The 16,543-nt window shown below is 40.6% G+C and overlaps 1 protein-coding gene across 7 annotated transcripts in view; it reads left to right on the top strand.

The window, feature by feature from the left end:
- Nucleotides 1-16,543, top strand: part of UNK (unk zinc finger) — a 35,924-nt gene that overhangs the window by 1,046 nt on the left and 18,335 nt on the right. The window contains exon 1 of one of the 7 annotated variants that reach the window (XM_070561448.1): nucleotides 3,633-3,769. The exons of the other annotated variants lie outside the window; for them this stretch is intronic. Within the exon in view, the coding sequence (XP_070417549.1) occupies nucleotides 3,768-3,769 (2 nt within the window). The 5' untranslated portion in view covers nucleotides 3,633-3,767. Of the gene's footprint in view, nucleotides 1-3,632; nucleotides 3,770-16,543 lie in introns of those variants that run through there. 7 annotated transcript variants of the gene reach the window in all.

Here is a 16,543-nt window from a genome sequence, read left to right as displayed (position 1 = left end):
GCCACCAGGTGAACCGAGAACAGGAAGCGTCTGGGAGTAGAAAGATCTCAGAGTGGACGGGAGGAGCGCTTGTTTGTCCCTCACGGCAGTAGGACCCATCGGGAAGCTGTCCTGGGATTGGGGAACATCGGTTTTAGGAAGTGTATTGGTTTCTTTCTCAGATTCCCTGCTATTGGTTGAGATCGTTAGAAGCTTTTTCTTGGCTACAGTCTGACTCATGTTAACCACAGCTTTTCTAATGTGGCCGTTGCTGTGCTGGTCCTTTCTTCCTGGGGTTCTTTCTGGAATCCTTCCGTTGGTTTTGGTGAGGTGGTCTTACCTCAGAGACTACTGGTCAGTTGAATGGTGCGGTCAAGCAACAGTATGGTCTTGATTTGGAAATTTGCAGACTTCACCTAATTGGAGCTTCTTTATAATCCCTGGTTGCTCGGATTACGTTTTTTTAGTAAAATACCTATAACATAGTAATAGTGAGTGATGTGAGAAACAGAAACGTCTGTTTCTATGTTGTGTTGTCATTGCGTGTACTATGGAATCTGGACTAGAAAGGCTTTCTGATCCTTTCGGAATTGACAGATGAAACAAGTCAGCAGCTGTGTAAATGTTAATTTCTGAGTCTTTGTCCTCCTGATGCTCATTTGTTTAAAACCTGTCTTTCCATTCCTTGTGGGATAAGTGCAGAGTACTCAGTCTCAGCTCTTGAGGGGACTTAGTAACTCAACAGTGGATGAATCGCCCAAGCTTGACTGGGTGCTTGGAGGTTGTAGGTGTTCCCATCTCTATGTTATGTGTTCATTGTGTGTGTGTGTTTATGTTTATATTTATGTTTTGCCTCTAAAAATCAGAGGTCACTTGTCTTCTTTGGTATATTTATGGGCATGCAGAAGCTGTGATGAGTTGGAAAACTTCAGTCCCTTGTCATCCCAGGTCTGAGGAGCAGGAGGACGTAGGTGATGGCAGCAGTACACTTGTTGGCTCTAATTTTTTTTCTTTTTTTTTTAAGGTGAACCCGTTTGTTGTTGCCCTTGGGGGTTAGGAGGCAGGAACATTTTTATTTTGATTTGCTAGAAAATGTTGAGCTGCCCCGCAGTTTTTCTTCTTCCTTGCAGCATGAATTTCCAGAAGTTGTTCCAGTCTAAATATGGTCTTTTCTATTGTATTGATCCCATTGTTGAATACAGATACAGACCTCTTGTGTTTTGAATGTTTGTATTTTTTTGCCTGTCAAATTTTTTACCCTTTAAAATTTTCTTATTGGTTAATTATGGTGGTGGTGGTGTTAATGCTGTGGGGTCAGTTCCAACTCTTAGTGAGCCTGTGGACAGCAGAGCTGAACCCTACTGTCTTTTTGCACCAGCCTCTCACCTTCCGGTGCTGTGTCAGACACTGCTCCGCTGCTATTCACGGGGTTTTCATGGCCAGTGTTTTTGGGTGGCCAGGTCCTTACTGCTATTCTCTCTCAGTCTGGAAGCTCCCCTGAAACCTGTACACCGTGGTGACCCTGCTGGTATTTGAAAAACCGTTGGCATAGCTTTCAGCATCATAGCAACACGCAGCTGTCACAGTATGGCAATCGACAGTTAATTACATTAATTTTGTGTATTTTTTGTGCCTGATACTATTATGTGACATGTAGTAATCTTTGCATAATCCAGAAAAAATTTGCATTAAAATTGAGTTCCAGTCATCATAATGGCAGACAGTGCCTCCTTGCCCTTTATTCTTGTCCCACAACTGAAGTCCTAGAGTTTGAGCCCTTGTTTTCCTAAACCAAGAGGATTATTCATAACATAGTTTGAAGGATAATTATTTTGTTGGTATTTTTTTCTAAACTCTTGAATAATTTTGCTTTAAGGGAAACTTTGAAGTGATCCTTTCAGTAAATTGGTATAGCAGGCACTTGTTCTAGACCTGAGGAATCCAGCCCTTTTAGAAACAGTTATATCAGAGTTTCCTCTGTTGTACAGCTCCAGAGATTTGATTAGCACTCAGTAAAATGATGATATGCATGTATCAGTACTCTTCTAATGCAAGAACTGTGTGACCTCTTGCTAGGTAATTTCTCTTTCTATTTGAAAAAGTCTAGATTTAATGCAGCTTTATTCAGAACAAGTCCATATTATATATTAGAAGAATTTTGTGTAAACAGATTTAAGAATGGGAAATTTTGGAGCAATTAAGTTCCAAAATGTATCTACAAATTTAATTAACTTTGGGCTTTTTGCTGTACAGCAATTACATTATTAAAAGTGTATGGTTGAAAGGTCACCAAAAAAACCTGTAAAATACCCAGGTTTCTGACTTCATTATTTTGACCCTATGAGAGGATGTAAGCCTCAAAGACATTAAGCCGTTTTTGGATTCCTTCACCTGCCATTGATTCTTTGACTTCTTACTTCCCTTATGTTAAACCAAAATGAAATTCTAGTTTAGTGAAGATTTCTTGGAGTTTCCTCGTCACTGGGTGATTTCTTATAGGCAGACAGAGGATAAATGCTTTATAGCCTCATCTAGTCAGGAGTCATTTTAATTTAGGACTGTTTCCTGGGCATCTTTAAACAAAGGAAATGTAGTAGTACTTCTATAGATAACTATTTTGAGGTGAATTTGTTAGTTTGTACATTATATAAATATTGTGAACTTCACTTGATTGATCTGATTGTGTTTTGGAAAATCCAGGAAACAAACATGTATTTAAATTGTTATTGCATATTGCAATAAAACTGTAAGTACATTACTACAGTACAACTTGTTGCACAACAGAGGTCATTGGAAGCGTTGCTTAGAAACCTCAGCCAGGATGAGTTAAATTACCAATAACCATTGGTAATTTCTGGATCTGGTTTACTTGTTTATCAAGTAGGACTAATTTCTTGCAGGACAAAAATTGAAAGTTCATTGTAGCCTTTAATCAAGTCCACAAAATCCCCAATAGTAAGTCTTAAGTGCCCGTGCTAAGCGTAGACTCAAGCTTAGCACCTAGTTGATATTTGCTATAATCTAAATTAATGGTTAAAGTGAAGATTTGCTTAATGGTTAAGTTTTTTTGTTTTAATCCAGCTATGTTAGATACTAAAGAAGGCTTCCCCACAATCCATATGCATCTGCTTTGACTGGTGGTTTCTATCAACCTACAAAGACTGTGACTTATTGGTGAGGGCAGCTGGACACCTCTGAGCGCAACTTAGAAATCCATCTTGGGCACACTCTATAAAGGAGCTCCTTCTCTGGAAATAGCACCCCAGATAAGTGCACAAAAGCAAGACACCCTCGTGGAGCTACTTCTTCCCGCTTTCAACACCCTGATGCCTGAAGGTGAGGTCTCCTTCCTGTGTGTCTTAGAAGCCATGAGCTCACTTAGGTAATGAGAGCCCTGCAAAGGCCTGAGCACCACACATCTGCAGACTCTCCTGCCAGACCTGTGCTAAAGGTTATTGTTCTCATGAGGAGAGACTCTAGGTCAAAAGAGTGATAAAAGTAAGGTTGCGTTTAAAGCTACGTTACTTTAAACATGGACTGGTCTAGGGATTGTTTTCCCAAATGGGGCAATGTTTGCTTAATGATTAAGTTTTTCATTTTGTTGTTGTTGTTTTTTTTAATCCAGCTATGCTTGATACTAAAGGAGGTTTTCCCACATATGCATCTTCTGTATTTTGAAATTGCAACTATGGACAGTTATGGCTAATCCTAGTAGATTGTCTTCTCTTCTTTTAACATCTTGGATGAATTTGGGGCACACTAATGTGTTATTTGAAGATGGATGTTGAATGTAAGTTTCTCTGCCATTCTTAGCCAATATATAGAAATTATATTAGCTTAATTGCTAAAAATGCCAAGAATTTGGGTTCAGGATCCTTCTGGACAATGTAGCTTTCTTGTTTTCTTACTGTAACCACTGTATAGATTTACCCCAGCCAGCCATCTTAAAATACCCTCATGGGCAACAGAGAGATCTGCGGAGAAAGTCTGGGTAAAATCAGTGCATATGATAATAGGTATGGGATTTATTTTTTGGGGTGATGGAAGTGTTCTGGAATTAGTGGTCATGGTTACACAGCATGGTGTATATACTAAAAACCACTGAAATGTATGTTTTAAAATGGTGATTTTTTTATGTTGTGTAAATTACATTTCAGTTAAAAGATTTAAAAAATTACATTTCAGTTTAAAAGACTTTAAAAAAATCAGTGCGTATGAGTCCCCATTACTAGAGAGGCTTTAGAGCACATGGCCTATGAAGCATTGTTATTGCCTGATATATTGATATATCGGCGGCATCGCTGAGTATGGGGAAAGCCTGCAGTTTGTGCAAAGCTCCTTGGTGCCCTTTGCCTAGCCTTCTCACTGCCTTGGTCCCTGTGTATCCATTCTAGGTGAATGCCCCCATGTTGTGAGTCTGTGGGGATGCTTTTGAGATAAGTGAATACTCAGTAAGTTTGAGACTCCTAGTTGATGGTAGTTGTACTTTAAATTGTCTCCGAATTGACGGCCGTTATAAGGAACAAGCACATCTTTCTCAATGACTTTGTAAAATGAATTGTGTTTGCTTCCTAGGGTGGGTGGGAGGTAGAAGAGAAGGTTGCTGTTCTGCTAAAATGTGATAGATTCCATTCTTCAGGTATCATGATGATTGTTTTAATGTTCACATGGGCATTTCTTTAAGGACAGGCCATATGTTTTAGGCATTTAAAATGATATCAGTGGCTATAATATTTTAATTCAAATAATCACAACAGACTTTTTATTATTTCTCTATAAACCCCCTCAACTTTCACCCCTTTTTTCTTTGCCAGTGTGTAGAATTTGACAGCAGTATCAAGAGCTGATGAGGAGGAGAAGATGGAAAGGAGTCTAGCAACTTAAAATTTCATAGCGTTCTCTGTCAGGTGACCTTTTTCCTGTTGGTGGGTCAATTTATTTAGGAGTTAAAGAAGATACTAAGGCCTGTGACAGTATCATCATGTCATATCTGACTGATTGAAATGTTTCCTCCCTGTCCTTATTCTTTATACCACAGTTTGCTTTTTGTGTTCGTAAGTTGACTCATTTGTTTCCTATTAGTGTTTGAAACACCATATGGCCACCGAGAGTCCTAAAAAAATAACTTCTAATGAGGAAGGGGAATACCCGTGTTCCCACCTTCCTATTAAATTTGGCTGATTCACAAAACTACCCCCACTGAAGAGAGGTAGTTATGCTTAGAAAAGAAGAGGTTGATAAAAACCTTTGGCATGGTGTTTTATGGTTTAAAAGTTTTAAGTAGTAGTTTTTATATCTTAAGTTTTTATTTATTTTGGTAAGAACATTACTGTAGCTTTTTGATGTCACTTTTACTGCCAAGAGGTGGCAGGCATTTGATAGCCTGCCACTTTAGGATTTGTGTAAATCAAACCTATTCAAACCTAACATAAATTAGAAACGCGTACTTGTATTTTCTTATTTAAAAAAAAATTTTTACTGTTGAACTAAGAGTACTTCATAGTGAATACATAAAATAAATATTAAATATCCAGTAAAGCACGTTAAAGTTAACATTTTTGTTTTTATTTTTAGTAACTTATTTTGTGGTATTCTAGTTAGGGCCTGTCAAAAACTCCCTGACAAAAAATTAAAAAAAATAAAAAAACTCCCTGACATATTTTGAACAGCTTCTAGAGAGTCACTTATGCTAATTTGCTACTACTCTTGTTGAGAAAAGTGTAGTTAACTGCATAGTGTTTAACAGTACCGACTCCAGGGCTGACTGTCTGGGTTTGAAGCCCAGCTCTGCCACTTGCTAGCTGTGGGACATTAGGCAAGTGACTTCCCTCTTTGTGTGTCACTTTCCCGAGGATACCACTATTACCTATCCCATGGGATTGTTACAAGGATTAAGTGAGTTAATATACATAAAGTGCTTAAAACAGTGCCTGGCACTTAGCATGGCAGAAGTACTATTCTTATCAGTATTTGAACAAGGCCTAAGTTACTGCTTTCAGTTGCACTGCTGCCTCCTTCAACAGCCTTAATCAAATGCCTTCTTTAGCTACATCCACACTAAAGTAGATTCTTCAATTTATAGGGCACATGTGGGTCAGGGCTGTCTTCAGAGCACACTTCTCTCGTCTGCATCCCTTCTTTTTTAAATTTTTTTTAATGAAGATTAGCCCTGAGCTAACATCTGCTGCCAATTCTCTTTTTGCTACGGAAGACTGGCCCTGAGATAACGCCCATGCCCATCTTCCTCTACTTTATATGTGGGACGCCTACCACAGCATGGCTTGACAAGTGGTGCCATGTCCGCATCTGGGATCCGAACCGGCAAACCCTGGGCTGCTGAAGTGGAACGCGCGCACTTAATCCCTGCGCCACTGGGCCAGCCCCCACATCCATTCTGATTTTACTTCAAGTCGCCATTCTTATAGCCTCCATCGGACTGCCTGTATGTTACACTCTTAAAGGGCCAAAGACTTAGTTGTAAGAGAAAACTGTACGAAATAACACACCAGTTTAAATGGATATACTAAAATGTTCATTGGATTGGAGGTTTTTCAGGCCAGCTGTGTACAGGAAAATGGAATCAAGCCAAGGTGTTATCTAATTTAGGGGAGCATGAACCAGGGTTTTCACTACTCCTCACATATTCTCCAAAACCGTGATGCGAATGACCCTTACATGAACTTTCTCTCCTCCGTTTTACTAATTCCAGGATCCTAAGGGCAAAGGGACAATTATAGAAAGAAGGAGCCAAGAACACATAGGACTAGTTGCACACCAAATTTATGGCTCTTGTTAGTTCTTGGTACCAGGACAACTCACAGGTGTCAGACTTTTCCCAGTGAAGAGTGGACTGAGTGGCAAATGTACTTTTAAAGCTCTTGCTTAAGTGCCTGTAGCACTTGTACTCTAGGTTCCTGTGTGTGTATCTGTGGGTTAGGGTGGTTTCATTGTATCTAGGAGGTTCATACTGGCCCTAAGTTCTTACTGTATCTACTCTTTGGCTAAAAGCCACTTATAGGATCAAAGCCTTTCTTAAAGATTCAGACACTCAGAAATTCACTAGACACTTATTTTATTTGCCTGAATAATGCTATCTGAGCTTGTTTATTCTGCCAGAATGTTCTAAACCAGGATCGCTTCAGAAGATTTGGAAGCCAGATCCCTATAGCTGTATAGTGCTTTATCAGAATTGTCCAACTAGGGGCTGGCCCTGTGCCTGAGTGGTTAAGTTCGCGCGCTCCGCTGCAGGCGGCCCAGTGTTTCGTTGGTTCAAATCCTGGGCACGGACATGGCACTGCTCATCAAACCACGCTGAGACAGCGTCCCACATGCCACAACTAGAAGGACCCACAACGAAGAATATACAACTATGTACCAGGGGGCTTTGGGGAGAAAAAGGAAAAAAAATAAGATCTTTAAGGGAAAAAAAAAAAAGAATTGTCCAACTATTTACCAACCACCATTTTAGCTTTATTTGGCTGTGTTTTTTATTTTTATTTTTTTCATGAGGAAGATTAGCCCTGATCTAACATCTACCACCAATCCTCCTCTTTTTGCTGAGGAAGACTGGCCCTGAGCTAACATCTGTGCCCATCTTCCTCTATTTTATATGTGGGACGCCTGCCATAGCACGGCTTGATAAGCAATGTGTGGGTCCACACCTGGAATCTAAACTGGTGAACCCCAGGCTGCCGAAGTGGAGCACGTGAACTTAACCACTAAGCCACTGGGCCGGCCCCTGGCCATGTTTTTTAAAAGCCTTTTTTTGGCAGCTCGCACTGGTGTGGTTATTGTTACAAAGTTGAATGATTTCTGGGTTACGTTTGGTGTCAAAACAGTGTATGTGTGTCCTTATGAACATTGAATCTAGAACTACTGGTAGGTTACTTAAAGCTCTTCAAAAATGAAAGATTTTCAGCAAATTGTAAGAAATATATATTTTTATATATAATATATATGTGTATACAGTCCATTCGCCTTATGGTGACATTTTGGTCAGTGACAGACCACATGTCTGACAGTGGTCCCATAAGTTTAGTACCATATAACCTACGTGTATAGTGGGCTACACCGTCTAGGTTTGTGCAGGTACACGCTATGATGTTCGCACAATGATGCAATTGCCTAATGACTTATTTCTCAGAATATATCCCCCTCATTAAGTGACACATGGCTATATGTATATGTATATATACATACACTTGGATAAATAATTTAGGATTCTTAATCTGCTTATCTGCTTTTCTTTTAAAGGGTTGAGTTTTCTTTTTTTTATTTTCCTTCTCCCCAGAGCCCCCAGTACATAGTCGTATATTCTAGTTGTGGGTTGCTCTCCTAATATTCTTCCTGAAGTTAAAAAATATTTTATTCTCAAACTTAAAAATGAAGAATCTTTGATAAGCCATAACTATGAGCTCTATGCTAAATTCCTTTTTAGGAGTTAGGTATGTGGAAGAAACATAGCCAGTAGGGTTAATATGAATATAGAAAACAGTAGATTACAGATGTGTCGTTTGAGCCTTTGGACACAATACAATCTTTGACAATGACTGGGGGTTTTTTGCTTGCTTTCCTTTGCTAGTTGTGGAACCCTATCACGTTGTGGTTAGATTTCAATAAAGAATATTTAAGAACAGGACCATAAGATTCTGTTTCCATGATAAAGCTTGTATATTGCTTAAAAAAGATGAAATTCAGTTTTTATGAGACTCGCTATAATAAAGGTGAACATTGATGGCTTCTTAGGGGTATAGGCACTTCTATCATGTTGCCAGATCTCTGCCACCCCTGTGTGAGGCTTGTGAGCAGTGACCACTGACTGGCCAGGAGAGCAGCAGGCTCACAGCCCTCTGGGGCCGTGACCTCCAGGCTGTGGGGCATCCAGGGTGAGTTTCTTCTGTCAGCTCAGTCTGTTGCCCCCTTTTTCTTGGGCTCACATGTTGCTGTTCACTGTGCATATAGGAATTCATCAAGTTCTGAGCACATGCAGGGATGCAGCACCATCTCTTCCTGTTGCTTCTCCAGAGGCCATCATTGTCTTCCCTATTTGACTTTTTATTCAAATCTGACTATTCTACATATGTGTCCAAATCAGATTTTACAAATCATAAACAGAATGGCATTCTAATAGTCATTCACTTTAGAAAGATTTACCAGAGTTTACTTTTTTTTTTTTGAGGAAGATTAGCCCTGAGCTAATATCTGCCACCAATCTTCCTCTTTTTGCTGAGGAAGACACCCTGAGCTGACATCTGTGCCCATCTTTCTCTACATTTTTTTTTTTTGAAGAAGATTAGCCCTGAGCTAACTGCTGCCAATCCTTCTCTTTTTGCTGAGGAAGATTGGCCCTGAGCTAGCATCCGTGCTCATCTTCCTCTACTTTATATGTGGGACACCTACCACAGCATGGCTTGCCAAGTGGTGCCATGTCCGCACCTGGGATCCGAACCGGCAAACCCTGGGCTGCTGAAGTGGAACGTGCACACTTAACTGCTGCGCCACGGGGCTGGCCCCTTTCTCTACTTTTTTATACGTGGGACACCTGTCACAGCATGGCTTGATAAGTGGTGCGAAGCTCCGCACCCAAGGGTCTGAACCGGCAAACCCCGGGCTGCCAAAGCAGAGCGTGTAAACTTAACCACTGTGCCACTAGGCCAGCCCCCATAGTTCACTTTTAACTTAAAAGAACTCCTTTGGCTTATTAGCAACATACATCTTTCATTTAATTTTGGATTAGGATAGATTCCCTATCAAGTTGTCATTAATATAGTGGATTTCTTTCCTAACAAGTTTCTTTTTTAATTCTAAAATTAGTCACAGTTATGGTAAAGAAAAGCCAAGATAACCCCTAAAATCGATAATACTGGATGTATTTTTCAGTCCACTTTTTCTTTCTGCATATAGTATACCTAATTGTAGTCTGGTTACATATTTTTATTTTTTTTCACTTGATATATTTAGTTTGTACACAGCTTTTGCCACATAGTCATCATAATACCCCTTAGTTGTTGGAGGAAACAGAAAAAGGGATTTAACACATCTCTAGTGTTCTCCACACATTCCCAGCAACAGTTACAGAGCAAGCCATCCCACTGGCTGCTTTTCTAGTCTGCACGTGAGGTGGAAGAGTTCAAATTTAGTATTCGGTGTGGGGAACAAGGCTGTGTAGATGTTGTGGGGAAGCTAACCAGAGAAGTTACTGGTTTCCTTTTTTTTTCCTCCTTCTCCCCAAAGCCCCAGTACACAGTTGTATGTCCTAGTCTTAGGTCACTCTAGTTCTTCTCTGTGGACGCTGCCTCAGCATGGCCTGATGAGTGGCACTAGGTCCGCGCCCAGGATCCAAACTGGTGAAACTCTGGACCGCTAAAGCAGAGTGAGTGAACTGAGCCACTTGGCCACGGGGCCAGCCCTGAGAAGTTACTGGTTTTTTAATTGCCAGGAGAAGCATCTAAGTCAGAGATTAGAATTGCTTCTCTGTTTTGCTGGGTTAGTATGTAGCTGCTGTGGACTAGGCTTGCACCACTTGGGATGCTTTTTTTGAACAAACATGTCTTGAACACATGCTGTGAGCTGGCTCTGTGCAGGGATACAAAGATGAATAGACATGGCTACATACAAAGCAGTTGAAATCAACTGTGGTAGGGTTGGGGCCGGCCCAGTGGTGCAGCGGTTAAGTGTGCATGTTCCACTTCAGCGGCCTGGGGTTTGCCAATTCGGATCTTGGGTGTGGACATGGCCCCGCTTGGCAAGCCATGCTGTGGTAGGCATCCCACATATAAAGTAAGGAAGGTGGGCACAGATGTTAGCTCAGGGCTAGTCTTCCTCAGCAAAAATGAGGATTAGCAGCAGATGTTAGCTCAGGGCTAATCTTCCTCAAAAAAAAAGCTGTGGTAGGGGACATAGCAGCTGTGTTCACACACTGAAGTGGAAACATGAAAGAGAAGGCAATTAACACCACTGGGCAGGATCAGGGAACCCTCTTGCAGAGAACAAGCCAGAAGGGTGATCCAGACACAGAGAGCAACATGAGCAAAAGTATGGAGATGGGAGGGGAGAGTGTGGTGTGTTGCAGAATACCAACTCTTCAAAGCAGAGGTTGGCAAACTACAACTTGTATGCCAAATCCAGCCTGCCACCTGCTTTTGTATGGCCCATGAGCAAAGAATGGTTTTTACATTTTTAATGATTGAAAAAGAAGAAGATTTCATGACACGTGAATATTATATGAAATTCAAATTTCAGCATCCATAAATAAAGTTTTATTGGAACCCACGCTTATTGGTTTACATATTATCTTTGGCTACTTTTTTGCACTGTACCCACAGAGTTCAGTATTTGTGACAGAGACCATGTGGGGCACTCTCATCGCTTTACATTGCAGTGCGCTACAAATCACAGTGACACAGTTATAACTTGACAGTGGTCCCAGTGCCATGTGTATCAGCATACCACTTATTTTATTTACTCTTTATTACCGTTGCCTACCTATCGTGTTAAAATGAGACGAAGAGAAAAATGGATGTGGAATGTCATGTTTTTAGGGCTCATTGGAGTATGGATTATTTTGTTATCGAATTAGATGGCAAAGCTGTCTTTAATAAAAAAGCTATGCTGAAAGAATCCATCAACATTACCAGACTAAGCAGTTGTCACAATGTTCCCAAGTCATAGGAAAGCAACGGTGAGAAAAATTAGAAAATTTTAAAGGCACTGTTTCGTCACAGCAGAATTTCTTCGTAAAAATGAAAATGAGATTACAACTGAAGCAAGTTTCCAAGTGGCTCATTTATTAGCCAAGCAAAGAAAGCCATGTGCCAATATTGAATTAATTAAATTGTGTTTATAACAGCAGCTAAAGAAATGTGTCCAGAGAAAACAAACTTGTTTAAAGTGTTAGCCTTTCAGCAAGAGCAGTTTTTCAAAGTGTTGGGGTCTCTCGGAGCAACAGCAATAGTCAATTAAAAAACAAGGCAAATGATTTTGAGTGATTTCCTTGGCTCTTGATGAGTCAACAGATGCTGTTACTGTTTAGCTGTTTATTCATGGTCTCAGTGCCATGTTTCAAGTGACTGAAAGCCCCTATGAATAGTCTAAACTGCAACTGAGAATATTTTCAAAAAAGTTAAGAAAACACTAATGCATTACAACCTGAAGTATAATCTGCTAATATGTGTTAAAACTGGTGATGGTAAGAATATGAGTGGAGCAGAAAAAGATTTAATTGGACAAGTTTACAGAGCTTATGGAAATGTACAGTGTTTAAAGCCTGTGTATTGTATTATTCATTAGCAAGTAATTTTCAGAAAATATTTGAATCTATTATATGTTACTCAACCATTAGGATCAATGATGAACTACACTCCCTCTTGTGGACTTAACCTTCATCAGTTCCATGAATTTTTGTCAGAAATAGAAGCTGAATATTCTGACATGCCCTATTACACAACGGTTTCATGGCTTAGCAGTGGTAAAGTTTTCTTGTGATTTTTTTGAGTTCAGAGCGGAGATTGAAATTTTTCTCAATAAGAGGAATCGTTCTCACCCACTGTTACTGAACGCTGAATGACTGGAAATTAGCTTTTGCTGCAGACTTGATAGTGTTTCTTAATGAATTCACCCTAAAATTGCAAGGCAAAACATTGCTTATATGCAAACCTCATACTGCAATAAAGTCATTTTGACGACTAACGTTGTTTGAATCATAAGTCATGTCAAGCTACCATAACACTTCCTGTGCTATCAAAAGTTAAAACGAGCCAGCCCCGTGGCAGAGTGCTTAAGTTCACGTACTCTGCTTAGGCAGCCTGGGGTTTCACTGGTTCGGATCCTGGGCGCAGACATGGCACTGCTCCTCAGGCCATGTTGAGGTGGCGTCCCACATGATACAATTAGAAGGACCCACAACAAAAAATACACAACTATGTACTCGGGGGACATGGGGAGAAAAAGTAGGGGAAAAAAAAAGATTGGCAACAGTTGTTAGCTCAGGTGCCAATCTTTAAGAAAAACAAAAAGTTAAAACAAAGATGAGATCTCCATTCCTACGAAGATTTACCATGGATTTGATTTCCAAACACATACTATAATTCTAGCAGTGATTTTGCATCTTGATGTGAATGCAAAGGAAATTTCCGTATTTCAAAATTCACTTAGCTGTGCAACTAAGGAGTTTACACCAAACCATTAATTGGAAATGATTAAAAGGCAAATATCAAGACTCTCATAGGGGCTGGCCCAGTGGCATAGTGGTTAAGTTCAAGCACTCTGCTTCAGTAGCCTGGAATTTGCAGGTTTGGATCCCAGGCATGGACCTTGCACCACTTGTCAGGCCACGCTGTGGCAGCATCCCACATAAAATTGAGGAAGGTTGGCACAGATGTTAGCTCAGCCACAATCTTCCTCAAGCAAAAAGAGGAAGATTGGCAACAGATGTTAGCTCAGGGCCAATCTTGCTCACACACACAAAACTCAGAATTCTATAAATGTCTTCTAAGAGACGAATATGCTCAATTAAAATCATGCTTGTGGGGGCCCATCCCATGGCTGAGTGGTTACGTTTGCATGCTCTGCTTCGCCGGCCCAGGGTTTTGCTGGTTTGGATCCTGGGTGGGGACATGGCACCGCTCATCAGGCCATGCTGAGGCAGTGTCCCACATGCCACAACTAGAAGAACTCGCAACTAAAATATACAAGTAGGTACTGGGGGGATTTGGGGAGAAAAAGCAGAAAACAAAAAAAGAATGGCAACAGTTGTTGGCTCAGGTGCCAATCTTTAAAAAAAAAAATGCTTGTGGAATAACAGCATTTGGGAGTACCTATCTATGTGGAAAGACATTTTCAACGATGAAATATGTAAAATCTTATTACAGAATCAGCATTAACAGATGAATGTTTGTATTCAATTTTGATGAAAGGGACCCCCAACTTTGCAAATGCTATCCCTACACCCCCAAATCCATCGTTATTAGACTTGTATTGCCAAAAATTGTTAGCCAATTATTCTATTTTGAATTTCATCAAAGAATTTGTGGAAATTTGTTTTCTCTTGTTATGTAAGTACTTACATCATATCCTCAATTTGGCCTCTTTGCCATCAAAGTCTAAAATACTCTCTGGTCCTTTACAGAACAAGTTTGCTGACCCTGCTCTAGAATTTGCTTTGTTGTTGGGGAGGGGAGCAGATCAGTGACAGCAGGGGAGGTGGAATCAGAGTGAGGCCATGCCAAACACTATTTTAGAAGCAGTGGCGAACTAGATAGATATGGATTAAGCCATCGGCTGCTTTCTCCCCATTGCCTCTAAACTTACGTGGTTTTTCTGTCAATCATCTCTAATAGTTTTCTGTGTATTCAGTTTGTTCCCATTCTCCTCACACTCCTCCTTAGAGGAGTGAAACATCCAAACAGGTCAATCTGTTAAGTGAGACAACTTGGAATAGGATTTAAAGTTTAGCTAGAAGTTGAGCTGGTGGTAGTTTAGCACTTGATCTAACACCTCCTGAAGAGTGATGCAATTTACTGAATTTACTATTAATCCCTTATGTGTTACCGCTGTTGGTTTAGTGGGACAAGTGATTGAATTTAGATTTCAGGTAGCCTGATTTTTGCTGTTTTTTAGAATTTTGGACAATAAAGATAATTCAATAAATGTTGAAAGTATTATTTGATGATTTTTTTTTTTTTTTGAGATTGGCACCTGAGCTACCATCTGTTTTTTTTTCCCCTTCTTCTCTCCAAAGCCCGCCAGTACATACTTGTATATTCTAGTTGTTCTATGTGGGACGCCACCTCAGCATGGCCTGATGAGCAGTGCTAGGTCCATGCCCAGGATCCGAACCAGCGAAACCCTGGGCCACCAAAGCGGAGCATATGAACTTAACCACTTGGCCATGGGGCTGGCCCCTGATTTTTTTTAAAAAAATGGATGCATGTATTTGACTCTAAAAATTTTTAGAGAAAAGTATTAATAGTTTTGTAAAGCAGTTTAGTGATATGATACTTTTTGATTATATCTGTGTAAAAATACTGAGAGAAAATTGACCAAAAGGCTAACATGAGTGGTGGGATTAAGAGTGATTTTGCCCTTTTCTCCATTTTCCAATTTTTTTGTAAAATGGCTGTTACTTTCATAATTTTTTACATTTATAAATAAGCCATTAGTAGGATAATTAATGTGATGTCCTAAAAAGAAGTGAAAAGTAGCTTTGATTTAAAGTCAGCCCCCAGAGGTCGGTCCGGTGGTGCAGCAGTTAAGTGCACACATTCCACTTCAGCGGCCCGGGGTTCACTGGTTCGGATCCCGGGTGCGGACATGGCACGGCTTAGCAAGCCATGCTGTGGTAGGCATCCCACATATAAAGTAGAGGAAGATGGGCATGGATGTTAGCTCAGGGCCAGTCTTCCTCAGCAAAAAGAGGAGGATTGGCATATGTTAGCTCAGGGCTAATCTTCCTAAAAATAAATAAATAAATAAATAAATAAAGTCATCCCCCAGTGGGCAAATGTGAAGGTGCTGCTCCTTGCTCAAGGTGAAGTGCTGACCAGTCGCAGTTCCCTCTCGGCTTTGTGGATCCCTTCTACTGGCTGAAGGTGTGCGTTCTCTGACAGTTCTCATTACTCAGGGCCTAAGTGGTTTCTTGACTCATCCTGGCCATCGTAGGACACTGAGGCCTTGCAATTCGAAACTGATCTGTGTTCATTGGCTTTTATCCTTGGATTCAGGTATTCCTGGGAGATGGAAGTGTGAAGAATTTAGTCCTATGGCCCTGTGACCTCCCCAGATCTTGGAGGCGAGGAGTGGGTGGTTGGCGAATCGTCCCTCCTTGGTTAGACCCCGGGACTTCTTGAGGTTTCCTGAAAGCCGGTTGAATTGAGGAGTGAGTCTTAGCCTATTTAGTTCCTTAGATCTGTGCTTTCAAACCTTTAAAATAGAAAGGTGGATTGGAGCTTAATGGAGACAGTTGTACACTTCCACTGAAAATTTATATTTCATTTCAATCCATGAAAATGGAAAAGTGTGATTTCTAAGTGGTTTTCTCCTTGCCCCTTGGGCACTGCATTGCTGGTTAGCACAAGGTTGGCGGGGAGAGGGAGAAGGGAAATTTTGAGCAAACATTGTCGTCTCCTAGGTAGTAGATGGCCCAGTTCCATTAATGACTTAAGCAAAAGGTTAGAAATTTCTCTCACTTGATTATAGTTTGTTGAAAGTGGGCTCTCTGCCTGCCTAGACTCGGTCATTTGGCCTCTTCTCTCGAGGGGCTTTTCTGCAGGACAGTCTGCCCTGTCTGCTGAGTTACAGGTTTCCTGCACCGTAGTGCTTTTCATAGGATAATAGGATTTGCCTTCCAGCTCTCAGTGCTCTGCCTGCTGGGGGCATCGTGAAACTGTTGGTACTGCTTTGTGGACTTCGCTCTTTCTGTGAGTCTTCATTTCTTGTTGTATTCATTTAGCAAACTTTGTCACTGTACTGTTTTCTTTCATGCTGGTATCAAGGACTTTATAGTTTAGTAGTAGAGAAAAATGTACACATTATTAATATGCAGTGCAGGATAAGGGCTATGAGAAAT

The sequence above is a fragment of the Equus przewalskii genome, chromosome 10 (assembly GCF_037783145.1).
Source record: "Equus przewalskii isolate Varuska chromosome 10, EquPr2, whole genome shotgun sequence".
NCBI classification, from domain to species: Eukaryota; Metazoa; Chordata; class Mammalia; order Perissodactyla; family Equidae; genus Equus; species Equus przewalskii.
The sequence above is the reverse complement of the archived record's forward strand: the minus strand, read 5'-3'. Positions and strand labels throughout refer to the sequence as shown.